This window comes from Muntiacus reevesi, chromosome 8 (genome assembly GCF_963930625.1).
Source record: "Muntiacus reevesi chromosome 8, mMunRee1.1, whole genome shotgun sequence".
Taxonomy (NCBI): Eukaryota; Metazoa; Chordata; class Mammalia; order Artiodactyla; family Cervidae; genus Muntiacus; species Muntiacus reevesi.
In genome coordinates this window covers 85,828,537-85,851,480 of record NC_089256.1, presented here as the reverse complement: position 1 = coordinate 85,851,480, position 22,944 = coordinate 85,828,537, and the positions used below count along the sequence as shown (strand labels likewise).

General features: G+C 43.0%; 1 protein-coding gene across 7 annotated transcripts in view; it reads right to left on the bottom strand.

The window, feature by feature from the left end:
* The window catches only part of VEPH1 (ventricular zone expressed PH domain containing 1), a 313,627-nt gene that overhangs the window by 75,294 nt on the left and 215,389 nt on the right, over positions 1-22,944 (bottom strand). For all 7 annotated transcript variants that reach the window (XM_065943247.1, XM_065943248.1, XM_065943243.1 and 4 more), the window contains one exon: positions 13,474-13,591. In XM_065943247.1, coding sequence (XP_065799319.1) covers positions 13,474-13,591 — 118 coding nt within the window. The remainder of the gene's footprint in view (positions 1-13,473; positions 13,592-22,944) is intronic.

Below are 22,944 nucleotides of genomic sequence, written 5' to 3'. Positions count from 1 at the left end.
GAAGGCTCCTGGACACCAGATGGGATCAGCTGTGGATCAGGCATGGTCACAGCAGGAAACAGGGGCACCTCCAGCTGGGCAACTGAAGGGAGTTAATAAAGGGACTGTTTCCACAGATGTGGGCATGGTGCAGGAGGGGCACCTTAGTGCTCCGGGGCCAGAAACCGGGAGGAGGCACAACACCCCTCTGGCTGAAGAGGAAGTTGAAGAGAGCAGTTAGGGGCTGTATGCAAAGCACCGCCCGACAGGAGCTGGGGCCGTGGATGGAGGGCACGGTCAACCTGCAGTGACCAGGCAGGTAGGGAGTCGGGAACAAATAAGCAGACCTCACTCTGCTCCCTCCCTCTGATCGCCTGCCAGAATGTAACTGAGAGCCAGAGGTAAGGAGACTGAACACTCTGGAGAGGCACCTGCTCTACACTGGGGGTATGAAGCAGGAAAGCTTCCTGGAGTATTTGCGTCTGGGCTGAATTCTGAAGGACAAATGGCAGTGATGCAGGTGAAGTGAAGAGGGATGTTCTGAAAAGAGAAAAAGGAAAATAACCTGCAAAGGGCTGAGGCCGACAGACTGGGCATGCAATGCATTCTAGAAGCTGTCACTTATTCTTAGTGATGGGAACCTGGCAGGATCGGAAAGCAAGAGATGAGGTGTGAGATTCAAGGAGAGACCAATCCTAAGGATCCCTGGACATCATGCAAAGTGGAAAGTGGAAGCTAATGCTTTGTAATGAACATAATGAAAAACAATAATTTCTGTAGTCATACAACTCAAGAGCATGAGAGTTCAGTAATTTAAGGTCTCCACCTTGCATTAAGGTTTATTGCAATTGTGACTATATCCTTTGGTGTGTGTTCAGTTATGTCCGACTCTTTGCAACTCCATGGACTGTAGCCTGCCAAGCTCTTCTGTCCATGGGATTTTTTCAGCCAAGAATACTGGAGTGGGTTGCCATTTCCTGCTCCAAGGGATCTTCCCAAATCAGGGATCGAACCGTGTCTCTTGTGCCTGCTGCACTGGCAGGCAGATCTTTACCAACTGCCTCACCTGGTACAGACCTTAGCCAATTATGATTTAGTTAAATATAGTGTGTTGGATGCTGTGTTTTCTCCTTACTGTAATAAATCATACAGGGCTGTACCAAAGACTTTCTCTGGTCTAGGCCGAGAGTTGATGGGGTAAGGGCAATGACTTTGGAATCAGACCTTAGCTGAAGTCCAGAAACTGCAACTCAATGGCTGAATGGTCTTGCACAAGTTATTTAGCTTCCCTGAGCTTCAGTTCGGAGAAGGCAATGGCACCCCACTCCAGTACTCTTGCCTGGAAAATCCCATGGATGGAGGAGCCTGGTAGGCTGCAGTCCATGACGTTGCTAAGAGTCGGGACACGACTGAGTGACTTCACTTTCACTTTTCCCTTTCATGCGCTGGAGAAGGAAATGGCAACCCACTCCAGTGTTCTTGCCTGGAGAATCCCAGGGATGGGGAAGCCTGGTGGGCTGCCGTCTATGGGGTCGCACAGAGTCGGACACGACTGAAGTGACTCAGCAGCAGAAGCTTCAGTTTCCTCTTCTCCAGAGATGTCAGGCTTAACAACAGGGCCACCGAGCAGGTTGTTCACTGCCCAAGAGCACTCAGCTAAGGGGGGTATAGGGGTTGAAATTCAGCCTGAATTTTGCTATTTAAGTCATACACTCCCCTAAGTGGACATCAACCGCCATTAATAAAGGTACACAAAATGCTGTAAAAGTTAGCACTAACCTTGCGTAACTAAGTCCTGCTATCTAATAAGATGTCAACAAATAGTAGCTATTATCATCATGATCATCGTCATCATCTTCTCTGACTGTAATGATGAACAGTTGGTTTTTATAAATACCAGATCCTAATGGCCTGAGGATAAAACCTATCTCCTTCCCTCCAATTAAGGATGTAATGAACCCATACTATATTAAAGCATTAGGAGTGGTGAGAGAATTCAGAGTAAGACAATAAACCCTTTTAAAGTTCAAGGACTGAAGGCTCTGAACTTGAGGTGTGATAAGCAATTCAAAGAGTCCCAAAGGGAGGTGAACTCTTCTGATTTTGAGTAACAGATCCATTTGTTCATCACAATGGGCTTTTTCAAGCTAATCCAGTAACGGATTGGGCTGCATTGGGAATCTTTTCCACATCATTACTGGTTGCTCCCTTTTACCCCAGGCTTCCTGCTTATTCTTATGATAGTAGATGTTGACACCCCCACCGCCATTAACTACTATTCACATTGTACTGACTACTATCCACACCCAGAAGTTCCTTATACTGTGTGCTTTTGGCTCATGCAACTTTTGTCCTAAAAGTATTGCATTATGCACAAATAATTAAGACCGTCATAAATTTAATTTGTGATATTGGAATTCTTAGATGTTTTTCCTGATTGTTATAGACAAATGTCCTGAAAAGAAGGCATAATCTGGAAGAAATATGTAAATCTCAAATATTTAGTTTTAAAATAAGAACTGAGAAAAAGTATGTCTTTTTTAAAAAACATTTCCCTTGAAATGACTGCTTCTGAGAATTACAACTTGTGTACAGTCTGTGGGGAATTTCTTTCCGTGTATTGAGAGTCTCAAGTTTACTCTAATCCCCTTTTATGATTTTACTGATTTTCCTGTGTGTGTGCCAGATCTAATAAACCCAACTCTGATTATAGAGGGTACACTTAAAGAGGGGTAGAAGCACTAAGTGAGGAGGCCGTAGGAGCCACATTCAGTAGACTGAGCGTCTGTGGTTTTTGAAATCACTAAGGATCGTAACAAATGGCATATTTCATATGACTACCCAGGCAGTGTTTAGAGGCCCATATTTCCTTACCAGTAGTGAATAAACAAGGAGGCATAATCCAGCATCTATTTTGTAACATCCTGCAAGATGTGTGGGGTCCACAAAAAGACAGGCAAACTCAATTTGACAGCAGCCCTTTGAGGGCACGCTCACTTGTGCCAAATGACTGCCTTTCTCAGTAATTTCATGCCCATCGAAATGTAGCCTGCTTTCTAGGCTTCTCTATTAACTGCCGAAATATTGTTCTAAAAAAAGCCTTTTAGAACTATTTTATAAGCTTGTAGAGCAATGTTTCCCAACCTGTGTTCTGAGGAACACCTATATCAGAATTATGTGCTGGCTTATTAAAATGCAAATTCTAAAGCACCACCCTGAACCCACCAAATCATAATTTTGGGGTAGGGTGAGGGACCCTGCATTTTAACAGCATCCCCATCTGATTCTAACATGGCTCAAGAACTTCTAAGAAATGATAGTAGCTTCATGGTAGATGACAGTAATAGGCCATACAATATCCAAAATAGTAAAACTGCAAAACCAATAGTGGGAAAAAAATTGTTATGAACTTTTCATAAAATTAAAGCATAGGATAGCAGTATAAGATCATATGGTGAAGTAAGTCAGAAATAAAAAAACAAATATCGTATACTAACACATATATATGGAATATAGAAAGATGGCACTGATGAACCTGCTTGTAGGGAGGCAATGGAGACACAGACACAGAGAATAATAGACTTATGGACATGGCTAGGGAGGAGGGGAAAGGAAGTCTGTGATGTATGGACAGAGTAACGTGGAAACATACATGGCCGTACGTAAAATAGGCAGCCAACAGGAATTTGCTATATGACTCGGGGAACTCAAACTGGGGCTCTGTAACAACCTAAAGGGGTGGGAGGGGAAGGGAGGTAGAGGAACGTTCACGTGGGAGGGGACATGGGTAAACCTATGGCGGATTCATGTGGATGTTTGCTAGAAACCAACACAGTACTGTAAAACAATTATCCTTCAATTAAAAATTAATAAGTTTTTTTAAGTTAAAAAAAGATCATATGCATGTCCTTGATTTAGGTTAATAGAGTTACAGGAAAAAAATGCTCAGAATCAATGTTTGTGGAATTTGGCTTATTTATTGTTCATCAGTGAGACAAAAATTCTAAGGCCACCTGCCAAGAGGGTAACCTGTTTAATAGTTCTTAAAAGTTAAGTATGGTCACCTTTGGGTCCCTTATGGGAACCTACCAAATAATCCTGGCCCACACTTGCCCAGTAATGACTGACAGGGACCAATGGGAAAAGATCAGGGGAGTAGAAATGAATGGAGAGAACTGCTCAATCTTATTTTTGAACTTGGAATAAAAAAGGGTTCCATACACTCTTCCCATGTAGGTCCCATGCTGTCAACTCATTTCTATGATCTCATGGATACGTATTACTGACATCTGACTGTAGGGTGTTAGATGGTTTTAAAGGTTGGGTGCTTTTCTGCACTGCCTGGACATTGTAGAGCTGTGGGGAAAGCTGGGGGAAGATAGATGTGACATACTTGTATCAGGGGCTTCCCTGGTGGCTCAGACAGTGAAGAATCAGCCTGCAATCCAGGAGACCTGGGTTTGATCCCTGGGTCAGGAAGATCCCCTGGAGAAAGGAATGGCTACCCACTCCAGTTTTCTTGCCTGGAGAATCCCATGGATAGAGCAGCCTGGCGGGCTACAGTCTATAGGGTCGCTCAGCTGGACATGATTGAGTGACTAACACTTCCACTTTCATACCTGTACCAGCTCTGTGACAAGGAGAGTCATCTGGTTTGAGCTGTGTAAGTTGCATGCATGCATGCTCAGTCGCTTCACTTGTGTCTGATTCTGCAACCCCACGGACTGTAGCCCACTAGGTTCCTCTGTCCGTGGGATTCTCCAGGCCAGAATACTGGAGTGGGTGGCCATTCTTTTCTCCAGGGCATCTTCCCGACCCAGGGGTTGAACCCGTGTCTCCTGTGTCTCTTGTACTGCAGGCAGATTCTTCCCCTGAGCCATCAGGGAAGTCTGTCACAGGTTGCGTATGTGTTAGCCATTGTCCCACCTGTATGCTGCATTCTTGGTTGTTTAACAGCATTCTAAAGAGGTCTATACTGTTTTTGTAGAATTATTTAACACAAACTCCATCTGTTGTGGTTGAACACTTGGCCTCCAACCTTTTGGCAATAAATAGAAGTTTTACAATGTCTGCATTGGAAGTTTTACCTGTAACATATCCACTATAACACTGTATCTGATATATATACATACACACAGAATATCACTCTCTGTTAAATAAAATGATCTCTTATTGTACTTTTGAGAAAAACTTATTTAAGAAAATACTGCTTAAACAAAGAATATATTTGGCACAAAAGATACACTGAAAATGCCATCATATGAATCCCTTTTTTCTCTTAAAATGAATTATTGTGAATTCATTAATTGGTTTTTGTCACCACTTGCCTAAGAAAAATTATACTAAAAATTTTCTGAGAAGATAAAAAATTGGTCATTTGCTCATTTGGCAAATATATTTTGACTATCTATAGCATAGGCTACCCACTCCAGTATTTTCAGGCTTCCTTTGTGGCTCAGATGGTAAAGAATCCGCCTTCAATGTGGGAGACCTGGGTTGGATCCCTGGGTTGGGAAGATCCCCTGAAAAAGGGAAAGGTTATCCACTCCAGTATTCTGGCCTAGAGAATTCCATGGACAGCCCATGGGGTCATGGAGAGTCGGATATTACTGAGAGACTTTCACTTTCAGTATTGTGTGCTAGAGTCTGAGGAGGGGGCTCCCTCCAGAGAACTTGTTTACTAGAGGAAACAGACACTAATCATACAATCAAGGCAAAATCAACCAAACAAAAAAACTAACAACGACAAAAAGGAGATGACAGGTACAACAAGTATTACAAGGAGAGATCTGAAATGTTTTGAGGACCTTGGCATTAGTCGGGAGGTTACAGAAAGCTTCCCTAAGGCAGTGAATTTGAGTTGTAATGGGAAAGTTAATATCTACATTAACTAGCTGATGAGGGGAGACAGGGTGCTCCCTAGCAGAAGAATAAAAGATAACAAAAGCCCAGGGCAGGAAGAAGTGTGGTGAGTATAAGAACTGAAAGGAGGTCTTTCTGGCCAGAATGGAGAGGCACTGGGGACAAGACGAGGCCAGAGAGGCTAGAGAGGGCATTGCATGTGAGGCTGTCAGGCACTGGAGGTGGAGTTTGGTGTTTAAGAGCTGTGGGAATAGCACTGAAACATGTATATTATCAAGTGTGAAACAGATCGCCAGTCCAGGTTGGATGCATGAGACAAGTGCTCGGGGCTGGTGCACTGGGATGACCCAGAGGGATGGGATGGGGAGGGAGGTGGGAGGGGGGTTCAGGATGGGGAGCACATGTACATCCGTGGCTGATTCATGTCAATGTATGGCAAAAACCACTACAATAATGTAAAGTAATTAGCCTCCAACTAATAAAAATAAATGGGGGAAAAAAAAGAGCTGTGGGAAGTTGTTGTAAGGTTTTATATAGAGAGTGGTGCCAGGATTTGTGCTTAGAAGAGGTCACTCTGGCTACAGTGTGGGAAGGGGGTTGGAAGGTCCAAGGAGTTCAGACAGGAGGCTACTGCCATTATTTTAGGCAAGAGGTGATGGTAGTGCAATGAAGAGAGATGGACGGAGTTGAAAGCACCTGAGAAGGGAAATCCAAATACTGGGTGACAGGCTGGATAGGGGTGGGGAGAAGGAATGGGGTGCTTGGCTGATGCCTCAGAACGAGTGATGTTATAATTACTGAAGTAGGGGGTGCTGAAAGAAAGTCAGGTGGGTTTTTTTTTTTTTTTTTTTAGGGGGAAGGGTGGGACATTTATGAGTTTTAATTTAAATGAACTGAGTTTGAGCTGTTTTTGAATTATCAAGCAGGAAGAGTCAAGCAGAGAAGGGCAGATACACATTTGAGAGTTTTGTCACAGAAGCAGTTACTAAAGCCACAGACCCGTGGAGACTGACTAGGGAGAGAGTTATGGTGACGGGAAGAAATGTGCACTGATAATGAATAGCTGGATAGAGGAAGGTGGGCCCAGAAAGGAGGCTGAGAAGGAGTGTTTAGAGCAGGAGGGACACTGAAGAATGCTGAGTCACAGAAGGTAAAGGGGGGAATGTTTGAGGAAGGAGGAACTGGCCCACAGAATTGAATGCTGCTAAAAGCAAGTGCTGAAAAATTGATGCCTTTGAACTGTGGTGTTGGAGAAGACTCTTGAGCATCCCTTGGACTGCAAGGAGATCCAACCAGTCCATCCTAAAGGAGATAAGTCCTGGCTGTTCATTGGAAGGACTGATGCTGAAGCTGAAACTCCAAAACTTTGGCCACCTTATGTGAAGAGCTGACTCATTGGAAAAGACCCTGATGCTGGGAGGGATTGGGGGCAGGAGGAGAAGGGGACGACAGAGGATGAGATGGCTGGATGGCACCACCGACTCTATGGACATGAGTTTGAGTAAACTCTGGGATTTGGTGGTGGACAGAGAGGCCTGGCATGCTGTGATTCATGGGGTTGCAAAGAGTCGGACACGACTGAGCAACTGAACTGAACTGAAAGGCAAGTGACACAAGGACTGAAACGCATCCAGTCCTGGAATCCGCATGACCTGAATGAGCATAGAGATTATGGGCTGAGAGGCCAGATTAGAAAGGGTTGAGTCAAGAGAAGCAGGAGGCAAGGAAACACAGGGTGAACAGTGATGACTCTTCTGGCTTTAAAGAGGAGGCGAGGAAAAAAATGAAATAAAATAAAGAGGAGGCGAGACAGAGGCAACAGGTGAAGGGAAAGAAGACATGAAGCAGTTGAAGGTGTTTAAGAGCCCGTGGGAGTTTAAGTTGGAGGAAGAAGAGCTCTTTTAAGAGATCTTAAGTACTTTAATTTTAAAAACTGTGTAAAAATTCTTTAAGTTAATGTCACTGTAAATCTGTATAATGATAGGGACTGATAAATTCACTCTGGTCTGCCTTTCTAAAGCATGCTTCCTCTCCTCAGTATTTTGGTTTGACTCAGCTTATTCTTAGTGTAAAAAGACACGTTTCGATGCCTGATGATTTGTTTCTGGAAAACCACAGGGTGACTCATGCTTTGCTGCAAGTATACTTTCACTCTATCAAGACAAGATTGTTGTTGACCCAATTTGGAAAGGCAGAAGGATTGATAGTGATGCTGGTTGAAAAATAGAAATTAACCCCTGAAGGGAATTAGGCTACTTATCTTAGCTTATTTCCCATAGAGGCTCACAGGTTATTAGCAAGTTTACTATTAACTCTGTGTATATGTGTGTATTGAAAACTTTTAGTCAAATATTAAAATTGGGTTGAAGTTTTGTACACAGCAACATTTCTTCTCATAAACTTTGCAAAAGTTGCTATTTCAAGGTTTCAGTTTAGTAAGCTGTTACTTTTTTTATTTTTGAGAAAGAATTAGATTTTAAAGTTATGTTTCAAAACAAATCTTATTTCTCCTATTGGCATTCATTACATGATCCATGAATTATTCCATCATCCATCTATATGCCAAGTACTTCTTAAACACTACCATGTGCCAGATACTGGGTAGGGCATACAAAGAATAATAATGTATGGTTCTTCCTCCTCTAGTTTACTGCCTAGTGGAGGAGATTGATGGCAACATACCGTGTACACTATACAAGGTGTGGGCAGAGAACAAAAGGACAGAGAGAAGGGAGTTTATTCTGTCGGGGTGATTTGTCCATGTATGCCAATGTGTATGCACATATGTGCGTATGTGTGTGCCTATGTGAGAAGGAGATAGAGAGAATGTGAGTGTGGGAAAAGCTTAACAGACAGTCATAAAACAGGCACATGGAGTGGAAAGAGAAAAAGATTTCAGGATAAGGATAGTAACTTATTTGAGGTGCTGAGCATGTATTTGTTTTGTCATTATGTAATTCAAAGTATCTTTGAAAAATAGGCTGGGGTTCAATTTTACCTACTGGGTCATTAACAGTATATATGTGTGAAGATGTGAAGTTAACCTGCCCAACCACTGCACTGGTTTCGGCTCTCCAAACACGTTTAACATGGAAGACAACATGCCCATATGTTGTAGGAGGGAAGGCATCATAAGACAAACCCAGCCACTGTATAAATCCAAAGTGGGTTTTCTTATGTCACCCATAAAGTTCTGTGAAAGTTGGCACTAAAATTAAATGGAAAAGTTTCATGTTAATGGACCCACAAGGCTATTTACATCCTACTAGTTGAGTCATCAGAGATAACCTCATTTAGCCCATTTTCATGTTGGCGCCTGGAGTGGAAAGCCATCTAGCCTAGGCTGGAGGTATCTGGCAAAGGAGAGCCACCCTGCTGGTATCAGCTTATAGTGTCTGGAGAAAATCTATTGACAGAGGCCTTTCTCATCCTAATAGCATTTTGAAATCATCTCTACTCGCCCATGTGATATAATGGACAGCATGTTCTTGTAGCACAAACATTTGCAATCAAGTTCTAAAGAAGAATCATGATCGGTGGTTGAGGGCTGTCTGAAAAAACATTTCTTTCATTTTCTTTTATAGCCGAAGGAGACCTCCTACGGACAATTGCATTCAGTGTTGAAATATCCAGTGACTAAGAGAGAGATCACCCAGGCAAGGACTCAGCTCTACAAGTGCCAAAGATGCAAGTGCCAAAACCAGGATGTCCCTGAGTTGCTTTCTGTAGGGTGTAAGAACAAAGGCATCCCATGTGTCTCAAGAAACAAGAGTGGAAGTCATGATTTAGTTCCTCCTCTTCCTTTAAAAAAATGTGACTGAATAGGCAGCCAGATGTGTTCCAGGGCACTCCAGCTGACTCACTCTTACTGTTAACAGGCACTAGCAGTTCCAGGACACGAGGACTATGATAGAGGGGTTTGTTTGGTTTTCCAGAAAGAGATTCTGTTCTGTCCGATCTGTTTGCTCAATCTCATTCACGTGGGGTTGATGGGATTGACAATACACACCAACAGGCCAGTCTCTGAGGATTTTTGCGTTATTTCAGGAACTTTCTAACCTTCTACTCTGTGTTTTTATAAAATGACGATCAGAAACTGAATCAGCAATTGGAGGAGTTGGAAACAGCTTCTATGTGACCATATCCTAAGTGTAATCAGGACATGATTCCCGCACATCCCCATACCCAAATCCCTGCTTGCGTTTGAGAGGATTAGGTCATCAGAGAGGTGGCTCACTCCTTGATCTTTCCAATATATTATAATTTTATGAAATAATTGTTCTTGTAGTTTTCAATATTCCATGCCTTTAACTTGGATTTGCCCTAGAGATGGAAATTTCAGGCTCAAGAATTGACCTGGATTAAAATGGTAGTTGTAGTAGCTGTGTGACCTTAGAAAAAGTACTTGACCTCTCTCTGTTTCAGTGTCTTAATCTGAAAAATGGACTCAATAATGGTGAGAAAAATGCATGTAAGGTGGAGCACATAGTTAGCATGAGAAATGCTAGCAATTATAATTTTAGGACCTTTATACTATTCTAGCATTTAGTTTCCTCTGACTTCACACTCAACTGGATAAAATATATATTTTGTTGAATACCAAAACAGTAAACTTGTGTGAATTTCGTGTGCTGATGGTGGAGCTGATGGAAAGAGGACTGGGAGTTGATGGGGTGATATAACCTCTACTCATGGAGGGGAATGTCCTTAAAGTGACCATGGAAGCCGGTTGATTTGTTGTCAATTTCTGGAGTCCCATAGTTTAGTCTATACATTATTAAGAAGGATTTATATTTCAGGATGTCCTTCCTAGAAGTCTAACTGAAATTTTCTACTTGTCTCATGTTTTGTTCCCCATTTATGGAGACTTTGGCACTTAAAAAAAATACGGGAACAATGAATATTTGAGAACAAGATATCTTTTGCCAATACCTTAAAAAAAACAAACCCAAATGCAATTTCTTCAGCCTTCTGTCTTAGACTCCAATTCTCTCTCTTTAGATCCCTTCCTCCTTGAGGCTGACATGGCATCTGGGCCCTGCAGGAGTGCTAACCAAACCAGAACAGGAAGAGGACTTAGGCACGGTACACTGGGAGCTCAGACAGTCGGGGAAGTAGACTGTGATGTACACACAATGACTTCTCTCAAGGAGGAAAAAAGCACCAGTCTCCATTACCAGACTCAAAATGCACTGGGTATGATATAGTGATATATTTGATATTATTAACACATAATCACAATAGACCTGGAACATTTTAATATTCAAGTTGTATTTGACTTTTCCATTTCTAAATATAATTCATTCATTGGCTCACTCAACAGGTATTTATTGCATGCTAAAAACAAGGAAGTATGCTAGATTTTTCTATATGTGTCTGGCCCTAACTGGGTTATTAACCCTTTTAGAGCAGAGATATTGTACCTTTTTCATGTTTTATCTCAAGGTTTAGCCTGTCGAAGACATTCAACCAACATAGCAAATACGCACGTCATAAATGAAAAATGGGACGCAAGTTCTATGCTGCCTGTGCATAACCAAATAACAAAATATTTAATCCCATGTCTTGATCATCTTTAAACTTATAATTTAAGCAGAACATGAATGCAAATATCATTCCTATGACTAATATATGTCAGCAGTATTATTTCAGACCTTTCACTTGGATTAAATATATAACTTATATGCTATATAAAAATAAGAAAACTAGATCAACCTATAAAAACTTTTCAGGGAGTTTTTGGTGAAAATAGTAATTTAAATTAGGATTTCTCTCAGACCCAAACCCCTTTCATAAAGCAAAAGGAAATGAGCAAAGAAATCTAAAAGTTTTTGGCACCAAACATTTTGATTCAATATGTTCTGCTGTAAAATGTTTGGCCTTGTTTGAATTTTTATTGCTATATGTTCTCAGTCTATATTTAACTATGAGAAACACAAATAAGAACGAATGAATGTGCAAAATGTTCTTTTTAAGTCACAGCAGTGAATTTGAGAAAACATATATTAAAGGAACACTTTGTGGTTTTAACTTGTGGCTCCTTTCCTGAGCCTCCCTTGGCCAGATACGATTTAATGTTTATTGAACTAAGGACTCAACTTACTTGGAATGAAATTCTTTAGGGCCTCTCAGAACCACCTCAGATAAGTCCCTTACTTCACCATGATCTCAAATAAGGTTTCTTTTATGCTGTCTTTTTCACAGGTGAAATAAGGTCTAGTTAGAAAGTTTCATAATGGGGACATTCAATTCATCAGTTCTTTCTTTGCTCAAATTAACTTTTTAAAAAATCAGTGTGTTCACTCTGGCATCAACTCAATCTCAGGCTGTAATCAGCCAACAATCTGTGCCTCGTGAAGGCTGCCATCTTAACTGCCAGGTTCTTCCGCCCATACTGTCTCCGTGGGGTAGCACATTCTATTTGGTGCCTCTGCGTGAGCCCCTCAAATTTCCATCTGGCCAAAATAAACACTTCTCTTTCAATTTAGTCTCAACTTCTTGGCTGAGCAAGAGGACAGACTTGCCACAATGGGTGATCTTTAAGATGCACCAAATCCCAGTTCAAGGAACAGGTACAGACGGTATGACCAGCAGCTCTCTAGAGGATGGCTCGTCTACAAAGTGGTTCGTGTCCAGCAGTGTTTCAACACCATTCTCTTGGTCTGCACTTCAGTTCCTGAACCAGGTCGGTGTTGAGAACTCTCTCACATTGATGGTAAAATATTCCATTCCCAAGGGCAGCATAACTCTGTGAAGATTAGACTTTTTATCAACCTATGTCCACTGGTTAAATTGGGGCGAGTGTAACCAGGAGACAGCATGGGAAAATGGTTAAGTGCATGGGCTCTGGGGTCAGACTGGGTTCAATCCAGCCGCTGTTAACTTATTACCTGTGTCACCTCAGGCAGTTCCCAAATCCCTCCATGCCTCAGTTGGCCCATCAGTAAAATGGAGATAATATTAGTACTAGCCTTATGAGATTATTGTGAAGGTTAAATGAGATACCTGACACGTTTAGCGTAGGACTTGGCACATATTGACTAACAATGATTATTTTTAGGTAAGTCAGTAGATCAAGTTCCTTGTGCAGCATAAAGGAAGGTGAAGGGTAAATAACCAGAAGTGAAATTATTTCTCAAATAATTCCTTACTCTTTAAGTGTCTCATTTTTCACCCAGCTCAATCATCAAGCAAAAATGTTAAGGGAGATGAGGAGGTCTGTGGAACCACTCACTCATTTAAGTGTGGTCTCATTTCTTTGGGGTTCTTGACAGGATGTTTGTTTTTCTCTAACCCTCATGGTCACTGGGGTTGAAATGAAGAACGTTATTGGGATAAGATGGCCAGTACCACTTTCTTGATAGCCAGATAGATGTGGGCACTGTTCCTCTTGTTCATTTCTGGTTTATGTTTCTCTCTGTTCCAACACCTTCCCTTTTTCTCACTCCCACTTTGGTGAGATACCTTTGTCAACACGAAGAAGAGGCAGTCAGGCACACGTCTATGCATTATTCCAACTTAGGATGTTTATGCAAGAAGAAAGCCAACCAGAGTGGTGGGGTCCCTGCATCCCTGGCAACCCCAGGGGCACACGTGATTCTGAGCAGCCGGGGGAGGGAGGGGGGTTCTCACCAGTTGCTCTCTCGGGGTTGTTGCACATGAAGCACTGCCACGCTCCTGCTGCTTCACTGAAGCCAAACACGTCGAAGAACCTCACTTCTTCCAGATGGAGCTGAACCTGGTCCAGATCCTGTTTCAGGAACACAAAGCACAAAGAACATGAGTGTGTCTGCTTGCCACGCAGTACTCTGAGGCTGGGCAAAGGGGAAGTGGACACAGGAGAGCCAGGGCCCAGATTCAGGGCTTCTGACATGGAGGGAGCGTGGAGTAAACCTCTCATGGCCCATCTTAGAAAAGAGCAGCCAGTTCAAACTCTTCCAAGAGAGTTCTTGCTCTTAAACACAGAGGGTGGCCAGCATGGGCCCCAGGACTGCTCTCTGAGCGAGTGCCAAGTCAGAGCCTGAAGTGGCCCAGAATTTTCATGCATCTAACCACAGCTCCAGAATTTCTACAAAGCTGGGATATTCAAGTGGCAATGCTGTCAAAATGAATGCTTTTGGGGATTTGTCTTTTATTTACACTTTACATGGAACTGAGAATCAATTATCCATATCAAAAACTTATTTTTATTAGGTTGGCTTCACAGGGGACTGATGGAAATGTGTAGGGGTGTTTAATCCCTTAGCCCTTGGCTCCAGTCCTCCTTTAATTTCATACTTTATCTTAAAATTGGATGTAAACTCTGCATTTTCTAGTCCATAATATGGTGGCATTGGTTTTAATGGAAAATAATGCCCTAATCCGTAAATTAATTAACTTCCCCCTCTAAATGGTTGAGTGGAAATGACACGCCGAGAAGACCACCCTGTTTTATGTGCCCTGTGGCATCCTGCCAAAGTGTTCCTATTTAAGAGTCACAGGAGAGAGGTTCCATTACACCGTAAATGGATGGAAAACTATTAGCCTAACCAAATTAAACAGCCCTACTGTCCTCCCGAGGCTCTCCTATTATGTAAATGACTTGTAGCCTCTGCTCTAAGGTGGCCAGAACTGCACTCTCACAAAGTTGCTTTCCTAAGAGGGATTTATTGTCTTTGCTGGCCTCGCACATGCCCAGTTGACTTATCTGTTTGTCGTCTATTGAGCTGTGATTGTATTTCCTTGCCTCTGGTCCGCACTCTCATCTTGTACCCATAGTAACAGCTCTCAGCATGCCCAAGAGCCAGGGGATGGAGGCACTGTTAGCACTGCTTATGGTGGATCTAAAATAGGGAAGACCCTGAAGCTCTCGGGTCTGCTTTTCTTGACACAGGAGAGAGGTATGCTGAACTCAGCTCCTTGAGAGCAGAAACACGTCTACTGCGTTCACAAGTTGTATTCCCAGCATCTAGTCCAACATCAAGAATGGAGGAACATCACTGGTTCGCAGGCCCTGTGCAAAGTGTCTCGATGAACTATATGAACAGTATTATGAAAATTTAAAGGGGATTTGTTCTGTAGAACATTTACATTCACTGGGACAAAAACCCAATGAAGGCAGGGACTTTGTTTTATTGGCTACTATAATGTTAGCACTAAAGACATGCAAGCATTAAATAATTATTTGTGGGATAATGAAAAGCATAAACTGGGACTAGAAATGAATACCTCTCAGTACCCTTTATTAAGACATTTATGGTTTGTATTCTGGGATTGGACATGCTGGAGGCTCACAATGCTGAATACAGCTTTTTGAGTTGCTAGCCTTTAATATCATATTTTAGGTATTCCAACGGACACTGTTTATAAAGAAATGTTTTTAAAAAATGATTTTGAATGTGTTCAATAGAAAAAAAGGAGGTTTTTAAAAAAGCATATTTCCAAGATAAAGACTGAAGAAGCACCTGGGAGTCTTATAGGTTTCAAAGGATGAAATCCATATTAAAATTTATGGGGCAAAAGCAGATGTTCATAAATATCAGTTTCAAAACTGCTAAGTCTCTGAAGTCTACACTTAGCCATCAGTATGCATATCGTTTCTCTCTTTCCCACACAATTAAGGATCAATTTTTCATTCACCACAAGCACTGCTAGCAAACAAAGTAGTTAAAATAATACTTCAGGGTTCCTTTATTTTTCCTGTTGTGAGACCAGAAATATCCCAGGTTGTTGCTCATAATTCACATTTGTGTTGGCAAAAAGTTACTTTCAAAGTTCAAGACAGATGGCAAGTAACATCCCAGTGTTCAAGTTCTTGAGTCAAAAGCAGATTTACTTCAGAGGATTTAAGTGTTGTGCAAAGGGGACTGAGTGAGGAAGGTAGATGGTAATTCTATGAACTGCTTAAGTTGGTAGTGACAGTCAACTTTGAATAGGCAGACAAACGAAGCAGAGGTAATTCCAAATACTGGTGGAAAATCAAAGCAAAATAAATCACAAAACAAGCAAACACAAGCCATTCAACTAATGATACCTAAATTTTTGGAATTTTGATTTCTTAAGAGTGCTCGAGGTCATTATTTCTCTCTCCTACTTATTTTCTTTACCCTGCTGTGTCCTATAGCTTCCCCAGGCCTTGCCTAGGATTTGTGATGTGCTAAGTGGGCTTACCTGGTATTTCAGACCCTAAAGAATCCACCGGCAATGTGGAAGACCTAGGTTCAATCCCTGGGTTGGGAAGATTCCCCTGGAGGAGGGCATGGCAACCCATTTCAGTATTCTTGCCTTGAGAATCTCATGGACAGAGGAGCCTGGTGGGCTACAGTCCATGGGGTCGCAAAGAATCGGACAAGACTGAGTGGCTAAGCGCAACACAACAAGACGAACTGTCTGAGACCCTGTGGACTACAGCCCGCCAGGCTGCTCTGTCCATGGGATTCTCCAGGCAAGAATGCAGGAGTGGGTTGCCATTTCCTTTTCCAGGGGATCTTCCCACCCGAGGGATTGAACCTGTTGCACTGGTAGGCGAGTTCTTCACCACCGGCACCACCTGGGAAGCCCAGGATTTGCTATATGGCTTCTTTTTTTTTTTTTTTTTAAAGACAAGAGAACCAAAATTTATGTGTCTAAAGAACTGCAACCTTCATTTAAGACAACTAGCCTCTAGAAGAGTAACAAAAAGCATTTATATCTAGGTAGGGTCACTCCTTGAAAATTTCTGTTCAATGGCAGAACAGAACATTCTGTTCACACCAATCATCTGTGGTAGACAGACCCTAGGGTGACCTTTTAATAATTCCCATCTCCTGTGTTCATCTCTTTGTATAACCCCTTTCTCTTAAGTGTGGGAAAGACCTGTAACTTGTTTTTAACCAAGAATATGGCAATGGTGATAGGATATTAATCTCGTGATTATATTATTATGTATCCCTGCTCGCCCTCTCCCCCAACACACATTAAAAACCAATCTTGCCAGCGAATGCAGAGAGAAACTCCCCTGCTGGCCTTGAAGAAGAAAGCTGCCATGCTGTGAACTGCCCGTGGAGACGGCCCTGTGGATGGGAACTGTGGGTGGCTGCTAGGACCCAGCGGCGGTCTTCAGGCAACAGCCAGTAACAGAGTCAGTCCTTCAGTCCTACGACCCTCCACCAAATTTCTCCCAGCACCCTGAGCAAGCCTGAAAGCTGACCCTTTCTTTTTTTTTTCTCCAAATTTGCAAACAAGTTTTATTCCCATACAATTCAGATTTTTTTTTTTTAATGTACACAGGGAACATGATTCTTCTTAATGCAAACAATAATTTACGCCCTGTCTTGACTACACTGAGGTGTAACATCACTGTTGTTCGAGCTGGCCGAGGCGGGTTCTTGGGCAGGAGGCGCGGGCAGTCACCTCGGAGCCTCGAGGAATCTGCAGCCAGCAGCCGGTGGAAAGACAGGGCAGTGTCGCAGGCCCCTCCCCGCCCCAGGCCTTCTGCCGTGGGATCACCTTCTGCCGTGGGATCACCTTCTGCCGTGGGATCACCATCTGCCGTGGGATCACCAGCAGATCTGACCTAGGTTTCCGGCACACACGACTCAGTCATCCTTTCACCTAAGCATGAATGCGCGGCTTGAACCTGCCAAGCAAGAGGAGGGCAAGACCTCCATCCACCGTCTGCGGGAACTGGAGGCCCTGGGGGCAAGCGCCGTGGCTGTCCCCAGTGGCTAGCCCAAGTCCCTGGAGCCTCCTCCTCCTGGGAAGGCAGCCACTGACACTTGAGACAGCCCCCAAGCAGTGTGGATCTCCTTGCAGGAGGGGACGGGGGAGGGCACGGGTGGAGAGGGGCTCGGATCACAAGTGCTGCAGCGAGCTGGTTTGACCTCCCGGCCTGGGGGCAGGAAGCCCGCCAGGGCCGCCTCCTCCACAGGAAAAACCGAGGTGAAGGGATGAGAGGAGGCGTGCTCTCCAGCCCCTTCTGGCCAGAGTGCTGCTCTGAGGTCACCCTCTGCCCACCCTGGCCAAGACACAGCCTGCTAGGAGAACCTCACCTACAGCACACATTCAGGCTGAAGGAAAACGTGGGAAACAGCATTTTAGCATTCCTCCTTGAAAGGTCAAGTGTTGGGAAGAACTCAACAGAATGCAGGGACAAATGCACTGTGATACCCACATGCAACACAGCCAAGAACTGAGGGCAAACTCACAAGCCACAGCCCTAACCTTGGACCACTTCCTTTCGTGCAGCCTCCCTCCAGAGCCAGCCTAACACGTAGTCAGGGCTGTTTACTTCTGGCCTTGGGGTCTGCACCTTCGGGGATCTAAAGAACACTGGACGGGGAAGAGCTTCTGGGCGCCCTTATTTCACTGCGGGGCAGGGAACAAATCCCGTACCCCCACCGACAGGCTTTCCCGTTTTGGCCAAGGCTAATTAACACACCTGCCCCTCCCTCAATTCCTAGAGTTGTGGCGCCGCTCACAAGAGAATGACCTGTGAAGGAACTTTGTAGAGCTTACCACACTAGATGAATGGGTGGGGTGGGCAGAATTCCAGTTAAGGTCAGCCTGCCCCTGTACACACCCACTCTCCTTCATGGATCCTCCTCCAAGTGCCCATTTGGTCCAAATACCGACCACTCCCCGCCCAACTAGCACTGCTGCCAGTGGGAATGCCAACTTGGAACGACCGAGAAATGTCCTCCAAGCCCAAGCCAGCCTGAGAAGCAGAAAACGAGAAGTTAAGGGTTAGCACAGGAAACAGACAGGAACCCCTGGAACTTCTGTCCACCTGTGGCTCTTTGGGGAATGAGTCACAGCCCCCTACCTGCGGTTAAAGCCCTGGCAGGATTCCAGGGGGGCAGGCCTGAGGGGCCCCTGCAGCCCCCCGGGCTGTGGGACTGGAGGTGATCCCGTGGAGACGTGGAAGCCTGGTCTCCGCTACTCCCACAAGGGTTAAGGGTGCACAGCACAGGTGTCCACCCCTTTCTGTGCCCTTTCTTCTTCCAGAAAAGTCACCTACCACTTACAGAACTGCAGTCTCAGGGAGGGGGTGGCGCGGGAAGGCAGGACAGCTGGGGGCTTGTGAAGCTCCTGGTGCCAAGCCAAGGCTGCAGGTGGCGGTGTGGCCCAGGGTGCCAACACAGAGGGGCAGCGCAGACTGGGCCGTGGGAGGGAAGCAGGCCTCTTCTGCCTTAGCTGACACACGGGACGGTGGCCCAGGCCACTCTCACAGCTTCCCTTCCACCCCCACCCAAAACCTTGACGGGCCGCCTGGGAATACGCGAGCATGACCCTTCCCATTCGATGAGAAACAGCTCTCCAAATGAGAACACAGCCCGGCCAATACCTTGATTGCAGCCTTGTGAGACCGTGAGTGCAGGACCCAGCGACGTCACAAGCAGACTCCTGACTCAAACTGTGAGATAGCAAATATATGTTCTTTTAAGCTGCTATGTTTGTGGTAATTTCTTATGCAGTCATAGGCATCAATACCTAGACTGCATTGTGAAGATGAGAAGATGATAGTCTTGGCCAATTTTCAATGAAAATGATGCTTCTACTTAGAGGGGTCACATTCCTTCAAGTACACACCAGATCAGTCCTCAATAAAACTCAAAAAATATTGAAGTCTGTATTATTTCTGTTGACTTAAATTAAAAGATACATAGTCATAGTAAACATGCACTGAGAAGGATTTTCCTGAAAGTCACTGTCTAATTCAAGAGGGATAAAAGCCCATGGAGGGAAAAATGATGTTTCTGAACAGCTGATTAAGTGAATATTTCTCCAGGTTTAGGGGAAAAAAAAACCTTAATGGGAGCAGAAATTTGGAAAACTATATAAAAAGTCTTTTGTGAAGCTCCCCTAGAGGAAAACTACACTGGCCAGTTTGAAAAGATGAGTGGATGTTTACAGCATTGTTTTGATGAGAGTGACAGTAGGAGTTAATGCTATGGATTCTGTAAAAGTGCAAAGTGGCCTCTCCATCTATAATGTGGTCTGTGTACTGTGAGAGGGTACTGGGAAACAATTGTCCAGAAATCAGTGAAAGCATACATCTGGAAGAACTCTGGGTTCTGGCACGTTTAAATTCTGTTCTAACAGTATTTTTGCACAGATACGAACACAGGATTGCCTCATGTGCTCTATGTGCTTATGGTTAATAGGATCAACTCTTGGCACATATTTTAAGCATGTTTTAAGAAATGTAAAGAGTTATTTTTAAAACAATCTTCAATATTTTCACATAATAGTAATGGTGTATGTCTTTATGGTTATTTCTGTTGTACATGTTCTAACTATATGGAGTTCAGGGTGTGAAATAAACTTATTGAGGGAAGAAAATTAATGGTTCACCTCTATATTGTTCATCTTTATATTACTTATGTTGTCCTACATTCTGTAGGCAAACTGTCTTGTAGGAAACACTGTATGTTGAATGGACAAACTAGCAAAAGAGACACTAAAGAATATTTATGCTCTAATTTTTAAAATTTATTTCAATTTCTGAGAAACATCTCTGTTGAATTCAAGTCACATCCCTTAGTATTAAGAGCACCTGTTGTCAGGAGCCAAGGATATATAGAGGTAAGAGACACAGCCTTGTATGCTAAGGACATAAGGTAATCCATTGGGTTCACAGTATTTCTCACAGAGGGAAACTGGAACGCACCTTTATTTGTGTTTGGATGAGATTATTATTAATCTTCTGATGTGACTTTCTTGGCTCTCAACTGGATTAAAGCTCCTTAACAAGAAGACTGATTTCTACATTGTTTTGTAGCTTCTGAAATTAATTAGTATAGCACTTTGCCTATAGGAGTTATTCAATGAATTTTTCTAAATTTTTGTTAATTAAGACACATATCAACAATAGCATTTAGATTTTCAGTTTTCAAGTCTATTCAGCATGACCAGTAAGCCCTTTTAGAATACTTATTTTAAAAATAAGTATTATTTTTATTATCTCTACACATATTAAAAGACACTTGCTCCTTAGAAGAAAAGCTATGACAAATCTAGACAGTGTATTAAAAAAAAGAGACATCACTTTGCCAACAAAGGTCCATCTAGCCAAAAATGTGGTTTTTCCACTCATGTATGGATGAGAGTTGGACCATAAAGAAGGCTGAGTGTGGAAGAACTGATGCTTTGAAACTGTGGTGTTGGAGAAGACTCTTGAGAATCACTTGGACAGCAAGGAGATCAAACCAGGCAATCCTAAATGAAATCAACCCTGAATATTGACTGGAAGGACTGATGCTGCAGCTGAAGCTCCAATACTTTGGCCAGCTGATGCAAAGAGCCAACTTATTGGAAGACTCTGATGCTGGGAAAGACTGAGGGCAGGAGGAGAAGGGGCTGACAGGGTGAGATGGTTGGGTGGCATCACCGACTCAATGGACATGAGTTTGAGCAAACTCTGGGAGATAGTGAAGGACAAGGAAGCCTGGCATGCTGTAGTCCAAGGGGTTGCAAAGAGTGGGACATGATTGAGTGGCTGAACAACACCTATGCATATTACAGGAATTCATTTTATCTAATATTATAAAACAAGCTTTTAGAATAAAATGTAGTATTTGAAGGAGAATGCCTGAATCCATCAATATAGCATGTTGACTGCTTGTTCTCAAGAACTTCAGCTTTTCTGGATCTCCAATTCTCAGGAGGTACTGGCATCAGGAATCCCTGGGAAACCTGTTACAAACATCAGACACAGGTCTGCCTCTGAAGCCTAACCTTATAAAGTGTGAGTTTGGGCCTGGTAAGGTGCATTTCTAAACAAGCTCCCCAAGTTATTCTGACGTGCACTGATGGGAAAATTAATCCTACACCCCTGGGAATAGATTCGAGGATGGCTGATTTGTCTCCATTAATTGGTATTTGAGGAATTTGTCAATCCTCGTGTGCATATGTTCATACTTTCCCACAATACTTTGGTTTCATATGACAAAATACATAATCTGGTTGCAAGAGTAAAAATTTCATTCTTGATAATCAGAGATTTTCTCATTCCATATTTTGCAATATGGAAGGAAGAGTGGAGGCATGAATGCTGAACCTGTGATTCATTTGAGGCTTGGCGGGAGGTTGAGATGTGTGGGGAGGGAGGTGTGCAATGTCTGGAAGACAGACTGAGCACAGGCAGCCAGGGTGCTGACCTTGAAGGTCTCACAGTGTGTTCCAGTATGCAACACGGACGTCCCATATGTGCCATGTCCCATCGCCGCTCCTTTTTCCATCCCCGTTAGGAAAAGAACTCTAAGTACACATGAGCATTTGAGGTCAAAGTGACAAGCTTTTTACTATTACTATAGATCATGAAACAGACTTGACTTTCTTCTTATTTTTTTGAATCCCAGAGTGTTGGGAAGAACTGAACTGTTTCCTAGCAAGTAGTGACAGTTCTATAGTTCTGGCTCAAACTGGCCGGAAGAAAGCATTCATGTTTGATTTATTTAAGAGAGTTTTTTTTTTTTTTTTTTTTTAAAAAGAATTCTTTCATTCAAGAACCAATAAATATGATAGGGTATTTGTTTTGATTCAAAAAGTCAAATTTGAACACTCATCTAACAACTGTAAAAAAGTAATTTTTTTAAACTACAGAAAGGTGGCAGTAAACATGACAAGAATTTTAAAAAAGTAAACTTTTATGGAAAGTAAATATAAGCACATGGATTGAGTCAAAATAAAGGTGGCAAACGGTGAAGAGGCTTCATAAATGTTTGATAAACCCATAATTAATTTATTTCAGAATCCAATTTCTTTTAAACTTTAGTCCATTAAAAGCAAAGTATCTATTTCCAGAGTGAAAGCAAGGGCAAAAGACACCACTGTTCTAGTGTCAAGAAAACGTCGGCATATTTACAGAGTGTCAGAGCGAACGTAATCACTAGAACTATTATCAATGAAAGCCCACCTTACCACGGGATCTCCTTTCATATTGGAAAGCAAAGAATTACAGTGATTTTTTTTCCCTAATCAATGGTTGCTACCTGTATTTAACGATTACGTATTGAGCATCTAGGACTACTCTGTATTACCATGTGGTACCAGACCACAGAGGGTGCTCATGTGGAAAAACTCACTGGGCAGGCTTTCTTTTTCCTCATTTGGAATCCATTAGTGAGATAACCATACTCCTCA